Source organism: Cucurbita maxima, unplaced genomic scaffold, assembly GCF_002738345.1.
Source record: "Cucurbita maxima cultivar Rimu unplaced genomic scaffold, Cmax_1.0 Cma_Scf00027, whole genome shotgun sequence".
Taxonomy (NCBI): Eukaryota; Viridiplantae; Streptophyta; class Magnoliopsida; order Cucurbitales; family Cucurbitaceae; genus Cucurbita; species Cucurbita maxima.
In genome coordinates, this window is record NW_019272043.1 from 2950912 (window position 1) to 2974983 (window position 24072).

At 36.0% G+C, this 24072-nt stretch overlaps 3 protein-coding genes across 4 annotated transcripts; 1 reads left to right on the forward strand and 2 right to left on the reverse strand.

Annotated features, from left to right (window-relative positions):
* Positions 1-79: 79 nt before the first annotated feature.
* On the reverse strand, positions 80-15282 carry LOC111499946 (kinesin-like protein KIN-12D). Its single transcript, XM_023151682.1, has 37 exons — positions 15043-15282; positions 14277-14961; positions 13938-14093; positions 13750-13833; positions 13372-13491; positions 13179-13292; positions 12992-13084; positions 12744-12904; positions 12553-12627; positions 12367-12454; positions 12225-12283; positions 11916-11979; positions 11763-11828; positions 11507-11689; positions 11134-11238; positions 10822-11057; positions 10676-10745; positions 10483-10548; positions 9812-9891; positions 9197-9275; positions 7307-9019; positions 6735-7184; positions 3806-6262; positions 3608-3715; positions 3391-3512; positions 3204-3291; positions 3000-3074; positions 2679-2921; positions 2479-2577; positions 2249-2326; positions 2116-2171; positions 1917-2028; positions 1665-1775; positions 840-1010; positions 706-771; positions 506-625; positions 80-404 (listed from the first exon to the last, which is right to left on the reverse strand). Exons 2-37 carry the CDS (start codon positions 14958-14960, stop codon positions 267-269), a joined length of 8790 nt encoding a protein of 2929 aa, XP_023007450.1. The 5' UTR covers position 14961; positions 15043-15282; the 3' UTR covers positions 80-266.
* A 1936-nt stretch (positions 15283-17218) lies between these two features.
* Positions 17219-19133, reverse strand: LOC111499981 (salicylic acid-binding protein 2-like). The gene is made up of 3 exons (XM_023151747.1): positions 18646-19133; positions 18123-18254; positions 17219-17589 (listed from the first exon to the last, which is right to left on the reverse strand). The coding sequence occupies exons 1-3, from the start codon at positions 19090-19092 to the stop codon at positions 17305-17307; spliced, it is 864 nt and encodes a 287-aa protein (XP_023007515.1). The 5' UTR covers positions 19093-19133; the 3' UTR covers positions 17219-17304.
* Positions 19134-20555: 1422 nt separating this feature from the next.
* On the forward strand, positions 20556-24071 carry LOC111499979 (cell division cycle-associated 7-like protein). Of its 2 annotated transcripts, XM_023151744.1 has the most exons (6): positions 20556-20924; positions 21647-21883; positions 22587-22670; positions 23270-23399; positions 23562-23706; positions 23751-24071. In XM_023151744.1, the coding sequence occupies exons 1-6, from the start codon at positions 20644-20646 to the stop codon at positions 23783-23785; spliced, it is 912 nt and encodes a 303-aa protein (XP_023007512.1). In that variant the 5' UTR covers positions 20556-20643; the 3' UTR covers positions 23786-24071. The 2 variants fall into 2 exon arrangements, with proteins under 2 accessions (XP_023007512.1, XP_023007511.1); XM_023151743.1 differs by having other exon boundaries at positions 23562-24071.
* The last annotated feature ends 1 nt before the right edge of the window (position 24072 follows it).

A 24072-nucleotide genomic window follows, 5' to 3' on the forward strand; every position in this document is an offset into this window, starting at 1 on the left:
CGTTAAGTCACTTAATCCACTCGAACAGTTGTTTCAATCAACTCGAGATAGAGCGATGATAGAAAAACAAACAATTTTCTTCGGAAACAAACTTTACTATTTAATTATAATTAACAGTAATATTTACACTGTCAACAAGTGATAGACAGCTCAACCAATTCATACAGATATTCTGGCAAATGGCTAATTACAATTTCCTGGAATGTAAATAAATAAATTGAATATCCAAAATGAAAATCACCTCAAAAACCCTTTTCTGTTGGGCCTCATCGATCCAAAGCAGAAAAATATGAAGTTTGAAGCAGCCTTAGAGGAGACTGACAATTATCTTCAGTCTTTGAACTTCTTGGTGAAGGTTGCGGGATGAGTTCGGATAATCTAATCCTTTCATTCGCAATTTTGTTCTGTATAAGAACACAAACCGTATGGCTTTCAGTTTCAATTCCTTATCGAACAACTCCACCGGAATAATGAAATTTACTAACATATGTATAAGAACACATACCTTGAATTTGAAATCCTGGAGCTCTCTTTCTACTGAAGAAATTCTGATCATTAGTTGATCTAGTGCCTCCTCAGCCACGGAAGGGCATATATCAGCTGAAGGTTTTGTTACTCCAGCTGCCTGCAAGTTAAAAGAAGTATGTATAAGTTTTCTACTATGACTTTTGTTTTTCTTTAGCATTTCTTGAGGTTAATACTTACTTTTAAAACACTGGTGCATAGATTCAATAGCTTCCGAGCTAGTTGGACCTTCTCTTCCTCGGTTTCCTATAATATATTTGTTAGATCATGAAGATTGGTTTCAAGCCGTCATGTTCTATTTGCAGAATACTAACCTTTAACTTGATGTTTAGTCGTTGCTCCTCGTCAAAATCAATGTCGGGAGCCTTCCCAATGGAGGTGCGGAAATAAGCAAGTTCTTCTTTTACACGAGAAAGAAGAATCTCGGTTCGATGTAGCTTAGCACTTAGGTCTCCATTTTGTGCTCTTAGAATGTTATTTTCTTCCTGTTGCGTATAAAAGGGCAAAAAAAAAAAAGGTTATGTGAGATCCCATATCGGTTGGGGAGGAGATCGAACCATTCTTTATAAGGGTGTGAAAACTTCTCCTAAGCATACGCGTTTTAAAATTTTTTTAAGGTGAAGCCTGAAAGGAAAAGCCCAAAGAGAACAATATTTGCTAACGATGGGCAGTTACAAATGGTATTAGAGCCAGACACCAAGCGATGTAACAACGAGGAGGCTAAGCCCTGAAGGGGGTGGACACAAGGCGGTGTGCCAGCAAGAACGCTGGGATCCGAAGGAGGGTGGATTGAAGGGTCCCACATCGATTGGAGAAGGGAACGAGTGTCAACGAGGATGCTGGGCACCCAAGGAGGGTGGATCATAAGATCCCACATCGATTGGGGAGGAGAATGAAACCTTGTTTATAAGGGTGTGGAAACCTCTCCCTAGTAGATGCGTTTTAAAAAAAAAAAAAAAAAAAAACCTTGAGGTGAAGCCCGAAAGGGAAAGCCCAACCTAAAGAGGACAATATCTACTAGCGGTGGGCTTGAGCCGTAACAAGTTTTGCACTGAATGGATAGAGACTACTGGCAACTGCTAACAAGAGATAGTTTGGCAAAATTGAAGTGATAAGCATGAAGTTATCTTGATTCTTACCTTGATTTTGGCATGGTGATGAATACGCTGCTGGAGATTTTGTTGACCAGACAATTTCTTAAGTTCTCCTTCAAGTTCCATTACTTTCTGCTTGTGATTATAGTTCTCCGACTATCCAGAAACAAAAAGGAAAATCAAGATAAAAAAAAATATATCGGTAAAAGGAAATGACTGACTACCCTGTAAGGAAAAATGAAATTATAGGGAAGTTTGAAGAGGAAAATCAAAGAGAAACAATTCCAGCATTCATACCTTCAACATTTCATTCTCAGTCTTGAGTAACTGATCTTTGTGGCGAAGTTTTTCCAAAGCAACTTGTAAGGCCAGCATTTCAGCTTGTTTTCTATCAATCTCCTCCAACCATCTGAAGAAGGAAGAAACTTAGATACGATTGAAATAGTTAAACAAGTTTGAAAATTGAAAATACTTGTGATTAAATAAATAAGCTCACCCACGACGCTCCTCAACAAACTCACTGAGCTGTTTCTTCAGTTTTATGACCTTCTCCTGAAAGATATCTAAGATTATAAACGAACTCCGATAATCAACCAAGTTTCAATCAACATTGTATAAACTGGGATTACCTTTTCTTGGGATTCAACAATGTTAAATTGGGCACTCTCTGATGTCTTCTGTAGCTGATGATTATCATCGAACAGTGACTAGTAATATTAAACAGCACGTGATAAGAAAACTTTCTCAAACAGACAATAATGCTGAAGTTCCATTAACAAGAACTTCCAAGAGTTTCTTGGATGCTCCATCAGATAAATGACCATGACTAATAAATAACAAAGAAGGTTGCATAAAGTACCATGCAAGTGGTCATATCAAGCTTGACACCTAGCAAGTCTCGGATGACATCATGCGTCATACTCTCAGCAGCAGCTAGTCTTGCATTCAGTGAGAATATCTGACGAACACCCAAAAAATCAATAATTTTGGATAAGAAAGTTCTGATGTCCGTTAATTTAAAATTTTATAGGTGTATGGATTATAAAGATGGGCAAACACCTCTTTTTGTCTGCTAACTGCCAAAGATTCGAGCTCCTCAATGCGACTCCTTGCAGCAGAGAGCTCTTCATACTTCTCAGATTTCATTTGTTGTGCCAAGCCCAATCCAATGCATTTAAAAGGTGAACCAGATCCCCGTGGCCTTACTGCACCTTTGTCCATCTTGTTTGAAGAAGAATTAGTGACTTGTGTGGAATGCCCTTCAGGTCTGACTTGTTCAGCCATCGCTTCCAAAGATTTGAACTACAGGGATTAGTGAGTTGTGAAGTTAGAGACAAAGAAAAAGCTGTTTCAACCAGAATGAAACTTAATTTTGGTTACCTTTTGCTTATACTCGTTAGCCTGTGCTTCTGCATGCATGTTTAGCTCAGAAATATGGGCTTTAAGTTGACCAATCTGTTAAAACAAAACGAAAGTGAAATACTACTCTAGATTAAAGCCAATTTTGGCTCAAAATCATATGAAAATATTTCAGTTATAGAAGACATAATTTGTATGATATGAGGATGCAACGATAAACTTCACCTCGGCAATTTTTTCTTTTACATTTTCTTCAAGAATTTGTACGTGTCGACACACTTCTGCATGGCTTTTCTCTATTTCGTTTACATGCCTAAAGGTACAAGGAGAAAAAACATTAAATGTCTAACATTATTTTTTACAGACATGTTCAAACCAGTGGAAAAAATGGAATGAGTGAGTTGGTATATACCTTTTCAAGTCAGCATCTGCATTTCTAAAATTCTGCATTTGATTTTTCACACCATGAAGCTCTAATTCGAGCTCTTCTCGTTGTAACCTTTGCTGTTCAGCATCTTCCTTTACAATGTCAACCTACAAAGGGGTTCGGACATCAGTTTATTTAGTTGAATGACAGAAAACTGTCGACAATATTTCTCAAGTAACGTAATCTAGCCACTCTACTTCACCTTATTTTCCAATACATTTATTGTAAACTCGAGCTCTTCCACAGACCTCTCCAAGAGTTGCACTTCAGCCTCCTTCTCTTCAGCATAGATCTTTTGTGACTCAGCTATCTGAAATTCATGACTATATTAGGATAAAATCATGAATAAAGGAAATCTATGTCCTAACATACCATTTAGTGGCTTATTTATGGAACATACCTGTTGAGCTTTCATCAGATTCGCCTCATTTTCTTCAGCTAGTGCTTCTAAGGTTCCTAGATTTTCCTTCACACTACGCACCTCCATTTGTAGCTGATCTCTTTCACTTGTCAGCTCATTCAAATTACTTCTCAAAAATTCAATCAAATCGTTCATTTGGCCGAGTTGATTGCCCACTCGTAACAGTTCCATTTCCAAGTCTTCAGTTACCTTCTTCTTTTCTGACAACTCCTCCTCAATTGAACTTTTTTCTAATAGAACATTTTCAATTCGAGTTTTCAGCTCCAAATTTTCACTGAACATTAATTTTTTAGAATCACCTTCTTTTGATAAATTGAGCTCCAGATCATGGATCATGTCCATTTTATCCTGCAATTGCGCTTCTAGTCTATGGGTATGAGCAATGGCCTTATCAAGTTCAGCTGACTTTTCTGCAAGCTCATTATCTAAAGCCTCCCTTGAAGCTACCATCTCATCTAGTTCATCTTTTTTGTCCTTATTTTTAGAAGCGGATTCCTGCAGCAAGCTAAGATCAAAGAGAAGTCCGGCAAGAACTTCGTCCTTCCTTATTAACTCAGTTTGAAGATTCAAATTCTCTGATTCCACTTCCTTAGTTCTCAACTCCAGGTATTCAAACTCTTCCAGAAATTTTGATATCTTTCCCACATTTTCGTGCATCTCATGGTATATCTTATCCTCTACTGGACAACCTGCATTCAACGCTTCTTCTACTCTGGTACAGTCAACATCTAACATGTCCATTGAATCAACACATTTTGCAACGTTCATACTCATAATCCTGAGAACTGCATGCATATTTTCCTCATAATATTGAAGTTTGTTTCTGAAAGAAACATTCTCCTCATTTAGTGAATTTACATGGTTAACAAAAATTTCAAAATCTTGCCTTTTTGAGCACAATGTCTCTGCAAGTGTAAGCTGGAAAAATTGCAGCTCCAGGAATTCAATATTTTTCTCTTCGAGATCAGTATTTAAATTCTGATTTTTCTGATCTAGGGCATGTATTTGACTGAAAGAATCTCCCAATAAATTTTCTTTTGTTTGCGAATCCTTCAGTAATCTATCACATTCAGCTTCAAGTGCTTGATATTTCCTCCTAACATCATCCAATTCAATTTTCAATACATCATTTGAATCACTGGCTTCTTTTAGCAGCTGAACTTCTTGTTCAAGAATTTTGTTCATTTCATCCATCTTCCTCACGCTCAAATTGCTTTCATTCAGTTTTGACAATAAATGTTTCCGCTCAACCTGTGCTTCTTGAACTTCCTTTTGTAGAAGTACAACTTCAGCTTCATTGTCTAGTAAGAGTTGTTCTGTCAACTCTTCACCAACCTTGAAAATAACTGCCCTTTCCTTTAAAACCTCCAAAAATGCTAGACAATTTATATGCTCGCTATCAGCAATAGACTTCTGGAGAGCCATCTTTTCTATTTCTGCTTCTAAAATACTTGACTCTAAATCTCTCAAGCACAAACTTGTAACAAAAAAATCAGTTTGAGACTCGAGGAAATTTTCCTTTTTCTTCAGCCATAGCTCTTGATCCAAAAGTGATGAAATTAAATTTTTATTACTGTCGTCCAACTCCTTCATCAAAACAACAAGCTGATGTCCCATGTAATTTGACCGTTCTAACATTTGTTCCTCTTGTATTTGTAGGTCTGATATCTTTTTCTCAAATGAATTTAGCTTTGAACTCATTTCTCCCGCTTCCTCATCTTTCTTTTGGATGCGATGAAAACTGTTCTTGAGGTCAGATAGTAATTTTCCTTTCAGAATTTTACACATATCAAGCTCTCTTTTTGACTTGAGGTTTTGCTCCCTTAAACCAGCTACTGCAGCATCTGATTCACACAGCCCATGCTGAAGCAAACCATTCTCAGCATTTAACCCCATCACAGTTTCCAATAATATACCCATGTGACAGAGGTGCAGCACGGATATAGCACAATCCTTCCCAATTATCTCAGACCATATATTCTCAAAACATGAACGGACAAACTTGGTTGAGTCCAGTTGTAAAGACCTCATTGATTGGATCTCAGATTCCAAAGACATGAAACTGCTGTTGACAGTAGTCTGGACTTCCGCAATGGTATCCTCCAGTTCCACAACGGAAGCATCTATATCTATTAAATTTGAGTGTAGATGTTTTTCTAGAGTTTGGAATTGCTGACACGTTAACATATTACCATGTTGCAAGCTTGTAACCTCTTTCATCAAAAGTTCCTGCTCGGTGATTTGCAACTTTTCCTTTTCCCTTAGCCTTTCTATTTCAAGCTTTAACGTCTCATTTGCTATCATGAGCTCATTAATCATAATATCTGCTTCCTTTATGGTCTCTTGGGCTTCTTCAAATTTAGCCAGAATGCAAGATGCCTCTGCAGTCTTGTAGATTGCTGTTACCTTTGCTTCCCCAACTTCACGTTCAAGTAACTGTAACACGTGAAATGATAGCTTAGAAGATGATGGTAACTAGCTGCAAACATATCTATAAAAATCAGTCTGTTTCGTAGTTTGAATTCTACAAATGCTTTGCTTAATTTGAGATGATGATACATTATACAACTTCACTGGTTAAAAATGGGAACACTCACAAATACAAAGGTAGACATATCAGATTTCTAAAAGGTAACGACAACATTGAGTCCATATACGTATAATATTCTAGTCTGACACTGCTGTTTCTGGGACATCATTTCTTATACGGTAAAGGAGTAAGAAAAAAATTCTTAATATGAAATAAGCTGCAGGCTAAGGATAAATTAAAACTAGACTGTTGAAATAAGAGATAACAGCTATTTAGATAACAATTCTAAATAAACAATGGGAATTAGGAATTCTTAGAAAATCAGAAATATAGTTTATACGTGTAAAAAAAAATAGTTAAGGAGATAGTTTGCTTAACCTCTTTTGTTTGGCACCAATGAGAACTGGCTTCAAACACATTCTGTTCAAATGCTTTTAACCTGTGATTGAAAGCTTCCATCACATTCTCAGATTGCTTTTCAAACTCTTCAATGGTTTTTTGCAGCATAAGTACTTGATTCATTAAACACTGTAAGTTCTGCTGGTTCTGTTTTTCATTGATCAACATCTCTTTCTTTTCATTTTGAAGCTTGGCCATCTGGGCTTGTACCACTCCCAAGCTTCTTAGTGCAGACTCTATTTCTTTCTTCAGAAGTGTGATGGTAATATCTCTATCAGAAATACTATTGAAGGTTTGAGATTCTATGTTTTTCTCACTACATGTAAAGCCAGGTACTTTTTTTCCCACTTTAAGAGAACGATCAAATACTTCAGCTGTTTGGCCTTCATCCTGATCTATGTTGCTTTCTTGATGTGTGTTTGCACCTGTCTGCAACATATTTCACATTTGGTAATTAGGAAGTCAACCTTCAGTCATAGTTAAACATCATACATGCATGCAACTAACCTCAAGATCTAGCTTGTCAATCAGAAAGCAAAATTTTAGCTTACCCATCTTTCTTCCCTCTCACCCAAAGACGAAAATATATCCTCTGATTTCTGTTCCTCAGTATCGATATGCTGCTCTCCCATATTTGAGCTCATGCATGACCTTAGAGTAGAAACATCAGTTTTCAGCTCAGCTAGCTTCTCAATTGTCAAAATTTTATCATTCTCAAATTCGTCAAGCTTTACTTGCATAGAATGACGATATTCTTGTTCCTCAGTAAGTTGCTTTCCTAGTGTAGCACAAGTTCCCCTTGATTCTTCTAGTTGCTCCCTTAGATGCACTATCTGTTCCTCTGCTGCTTTGATTAAAGTGGCTTGGTGCTCAACATGGGCATCTTTCCTCAAGTTTGATTCTACTGATTCTTTTAACTGGATATTCTTAGCTTTCAAGGCATCAGAATGAGAATGATTCAACTCTGATAATCTATTAACAAGAATAAAACCAATTGTAGCACAAACTGATGTTTTTCTAATACGTTCTTCTGCCAATTTGATGGTGTCTTCCATTTCTGCAATACTTGTAGCCTTTTCTTTAATCTGGGATGTCAGATGAAGGATCTCCTCATCTTTCTCCTTGCACTCCATTTGATGAGCTTCTGTAATAGCTAATGCTGCTCCTCTAAGAGATTTAAGCATGCTCTCCATGTCAATTCTTTTATTATTTGCATCCTCCAAACACCTTCTGAGTTCTTCAATTAACAAGTCCTTCTCAGATAAGATTCTTATCATTCTACTCACTTGTTCAGAAATCCAAATCCTTTTCTCTGGAAAGGAAGAAGATATGTCATCAAGGTGACTAGACGCATCCATAAGTGCTACATATCCATCAGCAAGGATTTCCTCCATCTCACTGGTCAGCAATTCCCATTCTTCAGCCAAGATTGTAAGCTCCTGGTCCTTTTTCCCAAGTATTTCACTTAAACTTTCATTATTATCAGTCATAAGCTGGAGTTCATCCTGCAGATTTTTCACTTCAGCTTCCAGAGAGTTAACATCTTTTTTCATCTCTATTTCTTTCAAATAACTATCTTGGACTTGTTGCTGAAGTATTGCTAGCTCTTCCTGCATACAGACAATCACCTCAGCAGTTTCAGCTTCAGCTTGCCTGCGGACTTCATCAATTTCTTTATCATTTGAAGCTTGACATTCACGATCCAATTGGCATAAAGCATTCAATCTCTTGGCCTTTTCAAGAGAAACTTGCATCCTGTTCAGTCTTGTTCGCAGTCGAGATTCATCAAATCTTGAATGGATTGAAGGTGATTCAGGTGACTTGTCATGTATCTCCTTCAGAGCAAGGCATTTTTTCAAACACGTGATTTCTTGTTCCCGTTCACTCAGAAGCTGCAAATTTTGACAGTTGTTATTCCTCAGTTCCTCAATCTCATTGATTGAGAGAACTTGCTGCGACTCAAGCGCTACTATAATGGATTTTGCTTCTTCTGATTCCCGGTTTACAGCTTCACACTGTTCACTCATATGCTGAAGATCTTTTTCTGCAAGCTGAAGATCGTTGTTCAAGCATGCGACTCTTTCATCAACTTCTCTGTGAGACAGCATTACTTCGTTGAGAATGATTTTAAGTACATCCAATTCCATCTTCAAATTGAGAATTTCTTCATCATGTTTCTCCAGTAAGGAATTGTCATTCCCCGCATTCAGCTCCATGTCGATTGTCTTTGGCACCAAATCTTCCAAATCACTTTTAAATGATTCCTGGAAATTCGCATTAAGAAAATAATAAATACTTTTGGCCTTTGTAGGACGACAGTAATATTCCAGTGTACATACTATTCAATAATTAGGTGCATAACAATTTTTTTCAAGACTATCAAATTTCTTATCATCATTCCAGTAGTACTGCTTATACAAATTTACTTTAAAACAAAATACCTGAATGGTATAGATACTATGATCTTGACGATGATCAGATTTTAAAGTACTCAGCATTGACTGCAATCGGTCTACCTCCCTGTATAGCATGAACAAATTACTTCTCAAATCAATCAATAACTCACTAAAGGTCTCATTTTGCAAGATTAAGAAAGAGAAACTTTATTGGATAAATTGCTTTTCTAGTATGGAAAATGTGCATTTTACAGAAGCAATTGCAAATAAGGTTTTTTAATAAATAAAAAAAATCATTAACAACGACCAATTCATTAATAATAGTAATCAATGAATTTTTAACTTCTAACTATAACAATTAATGTAGATAATTGACAACTGACTTAAATATTAATTAGAATTATTAATTGACATAGGTTAGTATCTTTTTCCAGTGTTCTTTTTAATTACTAATTAACTTGATAAAATTAGTCATTTCATTTTTAAAGTAATCATGGATTAAATTGTTACTGTTATCTTTTTTGCCATCATTTTAATATCTTTCTTGGATTAGCTATTTTTGCAATTTGCAAGTACGCAAATCATTTTATGTTATATTTGAAATTAGGCCATCTAAAAGCCTTGCTAAAAACTTCAGGCAGAAATAAGAAATGTTCTCACCAGCTAAGTTTTTTATTTTCCTCTAGGCAAGATTCTAGACTGCACTTGGTTTCCTCCAGCTCATCAAGGGCTTTCTTCAACTGTAAACAGTCAAAATTTAGTCTCATATTCAATAATACCAAGAACACGAAGAAAACATGGATTCAAGAAAGTGATGAAACTATAAGGTTGTTCGTGTATAAAAACCATTCGTTTTTGTTTTTAAGGTTTCTTTTTTATGTTTTGGAAAGATAAGTAGAAACATTTTTAAGGAAAAATAACAAAAAATGAAGATATATGTCGGTGTTTATATTTTGTGTACATATATAATCATTAATTGTTTAATAACTTAATGTTAAATTTTTATATGGAGTAACAATAAATGTAAGCAAAGAAAAATGGTGTCTTTTCAGACAGTTTTTTAAAAAATACACCCTAACAGCCCTAAACAACATCCTTTCATCTGAAGGTGATGGTTTTATATTCTTTTGGCAGATAGAGAAGAAAAAAGTAAGCTTGTAATAAATTTTAGCAAGCGTTCTACATATGGGTTCCCCTCAAAGCGAAAAGTATACAAAAATTATGAAAGATCTAGGAAGAAAATACTTCGTCATTTTCCTTCCCATTTTATCACACTATTCATATGGTCATGTTTCTGGAATGAAAATCTTCACCAGTTAAGAAGTACTGACCTGAGGTTGCATGGCGGGTTTTGAATTATCTTGCTGTTCTGAATTCCCAGAGAGAAATTGAAGCAGCTGTTTTTTTTTTTTTTTTTTTTTCATTATCATTAAAAGAAGAAAGTTATAGGCTCTTCAAACGAAAATCAAATCAACTTCCATAAGAAAGCAATATGTGGACAACTTCTTCAACTTTTAAAAGTACCTGATCACGTAATTTGGATACTTCGCCCATAAGTACTTCTCTCTCCCCCTCTTCATAGAATTCTTGAAATCTATTGAAGATTAAATAATGAAGTCTCCAAAAACAAAAAAGAAAAATAAAGGAAAAAGAAACAAGAGCAATATTACCTTCTAAGCTGATCCAAAAGCCTAATGTTCTCTACGGCAAAGCGAGTAACTTCAGGATTTCGATCCATTTTGGCTCGAAGTACCTGAATCTCCTCAGATAGACCTCTATTCTCATTAAGAAGATAAGTTTCGGCTGGAATTGAACCAACAAGAAGTGACTCCATTCTCTGAATTTTGTCCTCTCGAAATTTGAGCATCAGTTTAGCACTCCTTGTATCCTCCTCTCTTTGACGGACCTGAGAAGCAGTTTAGAAGATAAATATTACCTAAAAAAAGGAATTCCAGAATAAGGAATAAAAAGAAGAGAGCTACCAAACGGTTCAGCTGTTCAATTTCAGCTTCAAGTTGCTTGATGGATGCTTCTGCCATTTTTTCCCTCCTCAAGGCACCAGCAAGTGTTATCTCCAAAGATTTGAACTGTTTTTTATTTTATTATTCCATTTCAGCCAAGATTGTTAGAAACCGACAGGAAAATTTTCATAACATTCCACCACAGAAAACTCGAAAAAGAAACACGAGTCTCAGGAGAAAGAAAAGAAGTTGACAGCAAACAAGTCCACACTGGAAGTATTCCAATACTGTGTACCGTCAACAAAATATGAAGATAAATCACTCGTTCCAACAGAATTAGTACAAATATTCATACAACTGATCAATATTACAAATTCAACGCAGCCAAGTATACCTGTTTCGTAGACAGTCTCACTTCTTTTAGTTGAGAGTCAAAGGAATCATCGTCCTGTGAAATGTCCATATCACATATATTTTCTGTATCATGGTCTTCATGTTCCATTGGTGTATCTTTGACAAAGGAATCAAATGACAGAGATCTAGAAACATTCTGCCGTTTGAAGTATGCAAGCTCTTCCTGTTACACAAACAAATTATTAAGTATAAACTGGATCTATGAATTTAAATTAATCATATGCATGTGATATTACCTTAAGAAGCTGTATCTGGCGTTGGAGTGCAATGACATCGCCTGTTGAATCTTCATTGACAATTGCCTAGACGTGACATAATGAACAACAAATTGGTCATAAGAAATTGGAGGATACCATCAACTAAGTGGTTCCTAAATGAGGGTAACTTACATTGTTTTGGATGAGCTTTGCCCGCTGGGCAAACTTGAGAGTGTTTAGTGTTTCAGCTGCACAACTGAATAAGAAAATGGTTAATAAAGAATTAGTATATAAACAGAGGTATCATCACAACAAACTCCCTCAATCAAGAGCCTGGAAACAGATGTGTAAAATAGGGCCACATAAAGATATAGTTGAAGTAAAAAAAAAAAAAAAAAAACTGAAATCTTTACAACATAATGGGCTAATAAAAAGTAGCCTGAGCAAAAATTTGATTCGTATTCGACAAAATCCAGTATCAATAGAGATTCAGTAACTAACCAAATAGAAGGGCTAACGTTTGCAATGATCATAGTTTTTGAATTTCCACCAAGAGAGTCCTGCATTTTTATTTTTATTTTATGTCAAAAACTGCATCAACAGCAGAAAGGCAGAATGAATTTGGAATAGAACCATTATCAACCTGAAGGAGAAAGGTTAGCCTTGAATCTCTGTAAGGAATGTGTCTCGGCTTCCCACGTGCCACATCCAGTAACACCATTATAACATGACTGAAATATATAATCACCGTTTAATTCAAAAGGCCAAGCCGCAAACAAACCAATTTAAGATGGATGAAGTGTCATAAGGTAAGGGCATAGATTGATACCCTAGTGTAGACAGTGACTTGTTAATATTAGCAGCTTCCTTTAAACGCTCACCCTCAGCTCCAGAAGTTTTCTGCCTGTTAAACAGAATACAGGGTTTCATGAAATAAGAATAGAAGCAAACCAAAAAAGGAAGAATTTGTGCACATGCTGTGGCCTGAAACTCTTAGCGAAAATTCAGTTGATTCCTTACCTTTCTGAACCAGCAAGGTCAACGAGATTCAGTCTGGCAAAGCGTAGGTTAGTTGAGGAGTCTTTTTCCCACTTACTTTCAATCACACATGTAAATACACTATGTGAGCGACTGCTTTCCCTATTCATATTTGTGGATGCAACTTTCCTATTTGAAGACCCCTAGAAGCATCAAACAATGATTTGATCAACAAACAAACGAGTCAAGTTGAATTGAAAGAAAGAAACAGCCGAAGAATAAACTGTAACCTGAGTTAGAAGCCTGAGAATGTCACTAACAGTTCGGACTTCAAATTCCGACAGATTTTCTACATATACACCCTTCTTAACATCTTCCCGCAGCTATGAGAAAACAAAATAATTAGAAGAACGGTCAAAAACTATTTACCAATTCATAATGACACATGTACTAAAATATAGCATTAATCAATCTTACAAGTAAATTCGTGGACGAAGGATCTAGAAGATCTGTTATTTGTTCGTTATAAATCTCTAAGAAAGAGCATTTGCAATTATACTTAAGTTTCTCATCTCGCCGAATTTCTTCCTCCTGAAAATGGCTAAGATTGTCAGAAATTATCTTTAAACAACTGCATAATAGAAGGAGATCAAATGAAAGTGAAAATTACAGCATGGATTCTTGCAAATAAGAACTCAAATATTCGTGGAGTGATCCCACGATGTGGACTTGGCTTGACTTCAAGATCTTCAATCTCACCAAGCATAGTGTGTGTTTTTCCACTTCCAGTCTGCATATAATCAAACTCAGAACTCAATAAAATATTAAAAGCCTGAGAGAACAATGAGCCTTATCAGCCAACATAAATCACTCTATGTTGTGAACAAATTAGGTAACACTTGGTTATTAACATCCATATAATTATTTACTACAATGAGCATGCAACTAAAATTAGGCAGGTCGCTACAATCAGTTAATTATCAAGATACAAATAGAAGTGAAATGCCTGGCACTGTTAGGACATTAGTGAAGAAAGTATGAAACTTACTTGACCGTAGGCGAACATACAACTATTGTAGCCTGACAAGCAGTTCTCAACCATTGGCAGAGCAGCCATCCTGAACAACATTTCCTGCAAAGGAGAGATATATCATCAAAAAAGGAGATAGAGGATGAGAGCTCAACTCCAAAGAGGGTAAGAAAAATGAACGGTCAGGATTTCTTCTCCAACCAAACCTGATCAACTGTTTCACAAGCTACATGGTCAAACGTAAATCTTGTTTCTGGTTGGCCAATCCAAGTGATGGACTGAGCACTTTCCTGCTTTAAGCACCTATTGTAACCATTATTACTCCTCTCCATGTCATTTAGAGGACGAACACGTATAAGAACCTGTAAAAATTTAACAACTATAAGTGATTTCTAGCTAAATGCATCAAATTTGCTGAGTACTGATCAAGCAGTAGCAGAAGTCATCTGGGTTCTCTAGAATAGTACTAAGATTAATTTAAAATTCCATCGTGCTGAATTTGGAGTAATACTGAGCCTCATTAGTAAGAATACAGATGCAATTACCTGTACATTGTGTTCCATCCAAAATGAGGGGTCTTCTTTGAGGTCGAAGTGAGGGACTTCGACCGTGTTAACAACCGAAGGTGGTACGGGGTTAGCATGAATCCCTTTATACAATGCGGATAAGTTATTGATTCGATCGATTTTGCTGCGACATAATGAATTCGGAGGTTTAGAAACACTTTTAGACGGAGTGCTTTGCGTAGAGTTGCTTTCCGAATAACTCGACGTTGCTCTTCCCACCGTCCTCGTAACCCTAGGGGTGGTAATGTTAGAATAACCCCCATTTCCACATCCTCCTCCACCGCGACTCGGCTGTGCTGAACATGTAACCGAATCAACCTTCTCCTCGTCGGGAAGAGAACCAGATTCGCTTTTCTGAGCCCAACCAAATCGCTTCCTCGACGAAAACCCAGTTCCTCCATACTTGTCCGGCGTGCGAAGCGGCAATGCAAGATCCGAGCCCTTCCCCTTAGCCTTAACGGGAGTCCTCTCCACTCTACTCTTTAAACCAACTTCCGATTCCGGATCTGAACTTCGAATAGGCTCTTGAATTGAATTCAATGGAGGTCGCGAAGAGTCCAATCCAATTCGAGTAATCGAAGAATCCCTAGGATTCACCGGTACATTTTCGAGCTCCTCGTTCTTACCGGAACCCCGACGCAAAAATTTGAAGTCCCTAAGCATTCTGGAAAGGAACAACAGAGACAAAAATCAACAAAAATTAACAAAAGAAACAAAACGAGAGTGAAGAACACCAGAAATTCACCTGAAGGAAGAAATGTAGAACAAATCAGGGGACAGTTGGAACTTCTGAAATTTCTTTCAGCTAGATTCACGAAGCTTTTCCAGCAGATCCTAGGGAAAAAACGAAGAAGGTGAAGAAGAATCAAACGGATCTAAGATGAAAGATAGTAACCTCCAACTCCGCCTGTAAGAATCTGCAGAAATCTCCGTTTTTCTCCATGAGCAAATTTTGGGAACCTGTCCTGTGGCTGGACAGTTTGAAGTTTGAACTGAGCTCTAAAAAGTGGGGTTCCAGAAGGACTTTTGTAATCAACGGCTAAGATTCCATCAAAGATTTGAAAAACTCGACCGCGGCTTTGGGATTTGAATTCAGTCACGGCCTCTTTTTCAAAAAAAAAAAATTAGTAAGGGCTTTTTGGTCTAAAAGAAATTATGCGGCTGTAATGAGGAATTTCAAATTTCCAACGGCTATATGTTTGTCTTGTAGTTGTATTGGTCCCAATTTCCCAGTAACAGATAAAATATTTAAAATTATTTTCGCCGATAAATTGTAAATATTTTATTTTAAAAATATTTATTTATTTTTCAATAATATTTGAAAACCACTCCTAAAATTCAATGCTAAACGGTAAACGTGGTTAAAAGCCACGCGCTCTACCACTGAGTTAAGATGGCTTACATGCTAAAATCATTGTCGTGTTCTTTCGATTCCTTTTTTAAGATACATATGTATCCACTCATTCTTCAAGATATATATATATAGATTTATATGTATAGATATCATCATATACATCCAAAAAGTCGTATACTTTGGAAGAAACTTGTACAGTTTATGAAGGAATTTTGATTGATCAAAAAGAATAATCTATTTCAATCAGTATGTCCTTAGGCACGACCATAGATAACATAAAAATCACACTCACGAAGGGATGACAATTAGTTAGAACAGCAGGTCTTGTAGCGAAACGAATTGCAAAAGGGAGAAAATCTACCACATTAAAATTACCTTATGGGAAGGTTGGTTTGATATCCAAAAAAAAATGATATGCAACAGTCAAACAAGTGGGGAGTACTTGGATAAATCAAAAAAATTCGAGTAGCACGATTTTGTCTAAATCCTTCTTTTCTTTTGAAAAAGGGATGGGAAAGTATCTTCTTCCGTAAATCCCTCTCGTTCCTGTTTGGTATCCTTCATTTCGGAAGTTATTTCTATTTCTACATCGGTTTCTTCCTTGCTTTCTCTTGTTTCCTCTATTTTCTCAATCTATTAGTAACAATGGGTGATGATATTATGCCTAAATAGTAAACGCATGTAATAAATAGGAGAATACTAAATATCTAAGTCATAGAATTTAGGTGACAAGGAAGTACGCGTCAAGCTAACTCATTTCTTAAGGGCAACTTAGCTACCGGATAAAGGAAATAACAAAACAAATGTAAACGAAAGTGGCAATTTCTCGGTTAAAATCAATACACACTCAAGGGTGTCCATGTATAACTAAGATCGTGTCAACAAGATATGAACATTATATGACTATAAGCAAAGAAACGAATACCACGGCTTAAATAATATATAACTCAGGTTAGAAACAAGTGACAACTAGTTATATCTTCTTAGTACATTTTGGAGCATTTTAGCCCTTGCGGGTGTAGACATGATTTGGATGAACGGTCATACACCCCACATTGACCCAATATGAAATGGTAAAGGTCTATCTAGGATGAAAGTATGTAAAAAGGGGTTTGGAACGAGCATGCAACTATAAACAACACGTCCTGAACAAGCAAGACTGGGATATCTGTCATGCGGTCATAGACAACACGCTTTGAACATGCATGACCGTGATACCCAGCTCATAGTCAGGCCTACGGGATATGTGCATATATGAATCGTGGGTAGAAAAGTACTATACATCCAAACCTACTCGTAACAAAAAGTAGTACCCAATAAACTCGTCAAAAGAATTAGGTCTCACAAGTCATAATGCATTTTGTACATGAATGCACTTCCAAACCCTAAGAGTAGTCACTAAGTATTTTTAAATATTTATCCTATTATATTAACTATGTTTCAGGTAAAAGCAAAAGACCCATCTACAGAAAACGGCGTTGGCTTGAGGAGGTTAGTGTCGCCCTATATTAGGGTTAATCAATGATATCCCACGTAAAAAATTCATTAAGTAGATAGATGCATGCTACTATTAACGATATTAATATAACATAAATTATAAGTCCAACAATATAATTAAACTTGGAACACATTACATTACACACGAAGTATAGGTTAAGAATAACGTCGAGCAATGTGAGAAAGTTTGTTGAAGAGATCGAACGGCTTAGACATCATCACCATATGATCGGATCCTCTAACTTCCACCACATCATTAGGAGGATTTCTTTTAATCACCCATTGTTGGAAGCTTTTCTTTATAACCTTATCCTTTTCTGAAACAACGAAAACTCTTTTAACAGACCCATACCTTTGTGTCGTCAAAGGAAGATCTTTGCTCCATTGTCGTCCCACGAACAAATGGGTTTGTCTCATTAATGTGTTGCCCAATGTCAAGTCCTTCAACAATAAACCAAATGTTGTTTAGATGATAGGTTAGGTTCATGTAAATTCAAACGAGAAAGATCAATTTTTTTCGAGCTTCCAAATGTTATTTAAATGGTAGGTTAGGTTCGTGTAAATTCAAAAGAGAAAGATCAATTCTAAAAAAAATTATAAAATAACATATTTATTAAATATAAAATTGAACTCTAGTCCACAATTTTTCATGTTTTTAAAACGTGTCTACTAATGAGAGATTTTCACTCTTAAAAAGAATGTTTCATTTCCGTCTCTAACCAATGTGAGATCTCACAACCCTATCCATTGAGGCCCAGCACACACTCCATAGTGTTGAGCTCTTATACCATTTATAAGAATTTAAGTGCACCGTTAGCAAATATTGTAATCTTTGATCTTTCTCTCTCGAACTTTTCCTCAAGTTTTTTAAAATGCGTCTACTCGAAAAATATTTTCATACCCTTCTAAAGAATGTTTCGTTCCTTTCTCTAACCGAGATGAGACATATGGGTTAAGATGGTAAATAAAGTTACCTGTTTGGGACTTCTATCGAATAGTTTAGTGGCCGAGAAAAGAGGGCCGAATTTCAAAGTTGTTGGCGGGCTTTTGGGCCCATTACCGAATGTATAACGGCTATCAGGCCCAAAGTCTATCCTCTTGGAAAACTACAAAGACAGTAGAAAGATAAATGAAATTAGTAGGATAGGAAAAATACATTTAATAATAATAAATGCCAATGAAAACTTTAAAATAAAATAAAAAAACTTTTAGGTAATTAAGTTGAAATCTCTCCCAAAATGACCAAAATACCCTTATATTCACTCAATTCTCTTCTTTAAAAATACTATAAAAATATCAAAATGATCAATTAAATTAATAAAAGTACTTAAATTCTCTGATCCCAAATTTAAAAAATGTTAAGAAATAAAAATTATTAATAATTTTTATTTTAAAAAAATAAAAATATTTTTAGAACTGTTAATATTTTAAAAAGATTAAAATTCTATTACTCATTTTAAAATATATTTAAATTTGGTGCGGTTGAAATAAGAATACCTGTTCCAGTAGAAATGAAGCGTTCAAGGATGGGCCAGGCATGGCGGCGGCGACGAATACAGCCACAGAAATTTTATCCGGAAAATCCTCCATCGCTTTAGAAATGCACAGCCCGCCTTGGCTGTGCCCAACTAGGATCACCTTCTCCTCCGCCGGCAATTTCGCCATGAAATCCGTCAACGGCTGAACATATTCGGAGAACGATTTCAGATCCTCCGCCTCCCTCGGATCAATTCCGGCACCGGCCATGTCCAGCGCCGTCACGCGGTGGCCGGCCGAGCGCAGGAGTGTCGATAGCTTGTACCACGACCAGGCACCAAGGCAAGCTCCGTGAACCAGAACGAAGTGCTTGCCATCACCGCCGCCAGACGGAGGCGGATTTGATCGCGTTAGGGTTACTGTAGAAGAAAGGAAGAGGAAGAAGATGAGAATATTCAAATATTGCATTTTCTTTTTCTTTTTCTTTTTTTCTCTTTTTTGGGCTTTGAAATGTAAGATTTGGGGTTTTATTTCAAAATAATTTTGGAAAAATTGCAAAACCCACCTCTCAATTATAACATTTGCTACAATCACCCCTTAACTTTTCAATTTAATCAATTAACTCCTGAACTTTATTAAATATTGCAATCAACCCCTTCTACTCTATTGCTAGATTTTTCTCATATTATTATATATATATATAAAAATATTCATGAATAATTTCTATTTTTAATATAGTTTTAATTATAAAGTGTAAAATATTTTAACAAATAAAAAAATATTTCATTTAAAAAAAAATAAATTTTATAATATAGTCTTCAACGCTTTAAAAAATATTTATTTATTATGATATAATTAAGTCACAAAATTAACTTATTATATATATATAGTAGAGTGGGATGGAGCAAGGTTAGAGTTGGAGATAGGGACGGGGAATGCGATCCTTGTCTCTGTCTCCGTCCCCATATAGCTAATAGATGATAATCTTTTTTCGCTCCCTTCTTTTTTTTTTTGGTTGGAATAGTCATTTTATGCTCTGTATATCTACACATTAACTGGGAAAAATAAGTTTATTATTGAGAAATCTAAACAAAAATTACCGGAGGTAATTGCAATCCTTATCGGATTAGATTGAAACATTTAACAAAATATAGAGAATTGATTAATCAAATGATAAATTCAAGAGTAGGATGGTAAAGAAATACCAAAATTCTAGGGGTCTTTTTGCAATTATGATAAAATTTAATTGACTTTCAAATCTCCATAGTTTGACCAATGAGGTATTAATAGGCATTGATGAATGGACTGTTGTGGAGATGGACAAAAGTAGTTTACAAACGCGTTGACTCTACTTGTATTGATGATTATTTTTGTCCCTATATTTTGACTTTTGACTTTATTTTAAAAATATCATATATATATATATATATATATATATATATATATATATATATATATATATATATATATATATATATATATATTTTTTTTTTTTTATCCTTGATTCGGAATTAATACTATACTTCAAAAAATTTCATTAATTTTTTTTTTTGACTTTTTGATTGGTTGAATGTGTATTTAAAAAATATTTATGAAACTTTGAAAATAACATTAAAATTTTTTACCTTTATAATTAATAGTTCAAAAAATTGTTATGGTTAACATATGAACTAAAATTATCTATAGAGCTAATCTTTTTAATGCTATTGTGAAAGTTTATTTTTGAAATATGAAACTGTTTTTTAAATTTTTTAAGAAAAGTTTTAAAGGTGTTTATGAATTCTTTTTAATAAATTTAAGAGTTTAACAAAAAATTTAAAAATTCAATGTACGATCATTTTCATCAAAAATTAAGGTAAAATTATTTGAAACTTTTTTAAAAAATTAACGTATTTTAAATTTTATTTTTAAGGTAATTTTGTGTAATGGATTCTGCTAATAACTTGGCGGCAATTTGTTGAAAGAATTCCCCCAATCCCTCGACAATCTTCTCGCCATTTCTTCGACGACGGAGCGGCAATGGTTTCTCGGAGAAAGAGCCGCGGAGGAGGAGGCGCCGCTGCCGGAAATGGGACCGTCGATGAAGGATCCGCGGCTGAGGTTACTGCTCCAGGTTACGAGCAGCTTAGGGATCAAAGGGTTAAGGAAAATCTGAAGAGGATGCAGAAACTTGGCATTGTTGAACTTTCTCTCAAGCTTAAGTCCACCGCCGCTGCTCCGAAGCGGTTACGCAAAAATTCCTCTGAGAAGGAATCGCCGAACGGATCCCCCGCCGACGAGCCCCCGAGGCGCTCTTCGAGGTATTGTTTCTTATTTCCTTCACTTGTTGAAGCTTTTGTTCTTTCGATGCTCCCTGCGTTGAGTGAGTGATGAATGTAATATCTATTAAGCTGTTGATATCTGCTCATTAACACGTTTAGACTTCGTTGCATGAAAATGAACCTTCCTTGCTATCACAAGATTTCTAGGTACAGTCAGAATTACTCTAATTTTCTTAGAAGCCTACGGATCAAGATAGAACAAGTAACAAAAAACATAGCTATCAAAATACAAAACTATTGTTTAATTGCTAAGATCATTGAAGATCTGGACTTGAGAGAAAGAATATGATTGGCAATAAATTAACATTTTGCCAAGAGGTAAGTTTGTGGATGTGAGATCGTACATTGGTTGGAGAAGGGAACGAATCCTTCCTTATAAGGATCTGGAAATCTCTCTTTAGTGGATGCATTTTAAAACCTTAAGGGAACCCTAGAAAGGAAAACCCAAAGAGACAATATCTGCTAGTAGTGAGCTTGAGCTATTACAAATGGTATCATAGCCGAACACCGAGCGGTGTGCCAGCGAGGATACTGGACCCCCAAGGAGGGTGATTTGTGAGATCCCACATTGGTTGGAGAGTGGAACGACGCATTCCTTATAAGGATGTGGAAACTTCTTCCAAGTGGACGCGTTTTAAAAGTTTGAGGGGAAACCCGGAAGAGAAAGTTCAAATAGGACAATATCTGATAGTGATTTGCAGGTTGAAGACATTGACTCCAGTAAGTTACGAGGAGCTCCGTCCGAAAACTAAGAGTGGAAGTTCTAAAAGTAATGAGATTCACATAAAAGAAGGCTCACAACCAGAAGTTTACACTGAAGAAGATGCCAAGTTGTTGGGAGATTGCGAGTTGAGTTGGACTGTTGGTGTGGATGGATATGATCAAGACGGGAAGCGTATGTACGATCCTATCAATGGAGAGTCGTGTCATCAATGCAGGTAATACATACAAGTTTATAATTTCCTTTTGTTTCTTCGAATATACTTTAATGACTAGACAATGTTTATTCAGTTCATTTTTGTTATTTATATATGATGTTGATAGTAAGCGTTTAATTAAGGTCCCAATAATATCTGTATTCAATCTCGAGGATAGTTTAGACCTTTCTTTCCTAGATAGGCACAAGGTTGTTTGAGAAAGAAATGTTTTTGACCGATCTACACTGAATAGCAATGAATAAAACTTTCCTCCACACTAGTAAATAGAAGCTCTTCCCTCCTACTTTTCAATATGGTTTATTTGTATTTGTAACGGTCCAAACCCACCGCTAGCAGATATTGTTCGCTTTGGCTCATTACGTATCATCATCAGTCTCCCAGTTTTAAAACACATCTGCTAGGGAGAGGTGTTTCATTCCCCTCTCCAACCGATGTAGGATCTCACAATCTACCCCTTTAGGGGTCCATCGCTAGCACACCATTCGGTGTCTGGCTCTGATGTCATTTTTACCACCTATTTAGGAGAACTTTTTAAGAATTTTTATTCGTATCTCACTACGTGGTCATAGGTACATCGAAAAGACGTCAGTGTGCTCTTGTCTCTTATATTTTCTAAAATCTCATGGTTCTTACGTTCTTCACTTGGTTTTCGATAGTGTCGTTATTACTCATCAATTGAGACGATCTATGTGATGACTTGCAGACAGAAGACTCTTGGTCACCATACACATTGCAGCAAATGTAAATCAGGCCAAGGGCAATTATGTGGAGATTGCTTGTACACGCGGTAAATCAATATAGTCATTTGATCTTGAACTTTTGAAAAGCGTCTTTCTGAACTTTAAAAATGTCTGATCGGTTTATAAACTTTCAATTTTGTGTCTCGTTGGTTCTTAGACACTTTTTAAGATTTAGGGATCAAATAGACATAAATCTCGAAGTTCAAGGACCTATGGAAACATTTTAGAGTTTCGGACCGAATAGACACAAACATGAAAGTTTAGGTAATTTAACTTGACCATAATACAAAAAAGATTTGAAGGATACACGACATTCTTCTGGTAATTTAACTTTGGAAACATTTTAGAGTTTCGGACCGAATAGACACAAACATGAAAGTTTAGGTAATTTAACTTGACCATAATACAAAAAAGATTTGAAGGATACACGACATTCTTCTGGTAATTTAATTTATTGTCTAAATCTTGGATTGGATTGGACTCATGCCCAATTGAAACTTCTGCCTGATATGAATTTATATGCTGCAATCATAGTGTATTTCCCTGTGGATTCATTTGGTTCTATTGAGAACATGCATTGGGCTTCTTGCCCTTTTCTGCAACTTATATGAACAGTTATCTGTATGCAACTTCTATCTTTATATAGATATGGAGAGAATGTATTGGAAGTGAGTATGAATCCCAATTGGAACTGCCCAGTGTGTCGTGGTATTTGCAACTGCAGTTTGTGTCGACAATTAAATGGATGGATGCCTACCGGTGCGATATATAGAAAGGTTAGTACTCGTGCATTTACGTACATATACAAACATTTTCCTTCTAGATTTTCAGAAATGATGTAACCTTTTGTAAGGAATGTTTGAGTAGTGATTGTTTCGTCGTCTGGAATCATATCGATTAGTAATGTCAACGAAAAGCTAATTTCATTTTACTCTCAGGCCCAGAACTTGGGTTTCAAGTCTGTGGCACATTATCTCATTCAAACTCGCGGTGCTCCGCTGAACCAGAAAGGTGTAGGTTCTGTAGATAGTTCACAAGCTTTGGCGAACCAACTGCCGGAGCATGACAATTCCCTTTCCTCTGTCAACATCCATGGCTTTGAAGGTAAAATGGAACAAGCTAAATTTTCAGAGAAGTGAGCATTTTTACTAGAATGGCATGAGAAAGAAGGAAAAGTAGCTGTAAATGGCAATGGTGGATTGGAGGAGAAGAAGATTTGGTTTAGTTGAATTCTAACAGTTGGGATCAGAGAATTGTTTTTTGATTGACATCCCAGTGGATCTGAATCCCTTTTAGGACATGATCTCGACGAGAACTCGATCTTCGATCAAGATCATTCGATTTTGTGGTGGTGATTAGATAGAAAAGGGATAAAGATATCCCCTCAGATCTGTATCTTTTGTGTAGAAACCTTTCCATCTTAAATGGTCAGTAATCTCATTTCTGCAG

What these genes read in the sequence shown, in the direction of transcription:
- LOC111499981 (XM_023151747.1), bottom strand. Translation starts at nt 19,092, where the DNA reads ATGCAATATTTGAATATTCTCATCTTCTTCCTCTTCCTTTCTTCTACA. An exon ending in CTTCATTTCTACTGGAACAG is followed by an intron (nt 18,255 to 18,645) that starts GTATTCTTATTT and finishes CTGTCTTTGTAG; the next exon opens with TTTTCCAAGAGGATAGACTT. An exon ending in TCGATAGAAGTCCCAAACAG is followed by an intron (nt 17,590 to 18,122) that starts GTAACTTTATTT and finishes TTATTGTTGAAG; the next exon opens with GACTTGACATTGGGCAACAC.
- LOC111499979 (XM_023151743.1), top strand. Translation starts at nt 20,644, where the DNA reads ATGGTTTCTCGGAGAAAGAGCCGCGGAGGAGGAGGCGCCGCTGCCGGA. An exon ending in CCCCCGAGGCGCTCTTCGAG is followed by an intron (nt 20,925 to 21,646) that starts GTATTGTTTCTT and finishes AGTGATTTGCAG; the next exon opens with GTTGAAGACATTGACTCCAG. An exon ending in CCGGTGCGATATATAGAAAG is followed by an intron (nt 23,400 to 23,561) that starts GTTAGTACTCGT and finishes TTTTACTCTCAG; the next exon opens with GCCCAGAACTTGGGTTTCAA.
- LOC111499946 (XM_023151682.1), bottom strand. Translation starts at nt 14,960, where the DNA reads ATGCTTAGGGACTTCAAATTTTTGCGTCGGGGTTCCGGTAAGAACGAG. An exon ending in ATAGTATCTATACCATTCAG is followed by an intron (nt 9,020 to 9,196) that starts GTATTTTGTTTT and finishes GCGAATTTCCAG; the next exon opens with GAATCATTTAAAAGTGATTT. An exon ending in TTGTTGAATCCCAAGAAAAG is followed by an intron (nt 2,172 to 2,248) that starts GTAATCCCAGTT and finishes GATATCTTTCAG; the next exon opens with GAGAAGGTCATAAAACTGAA.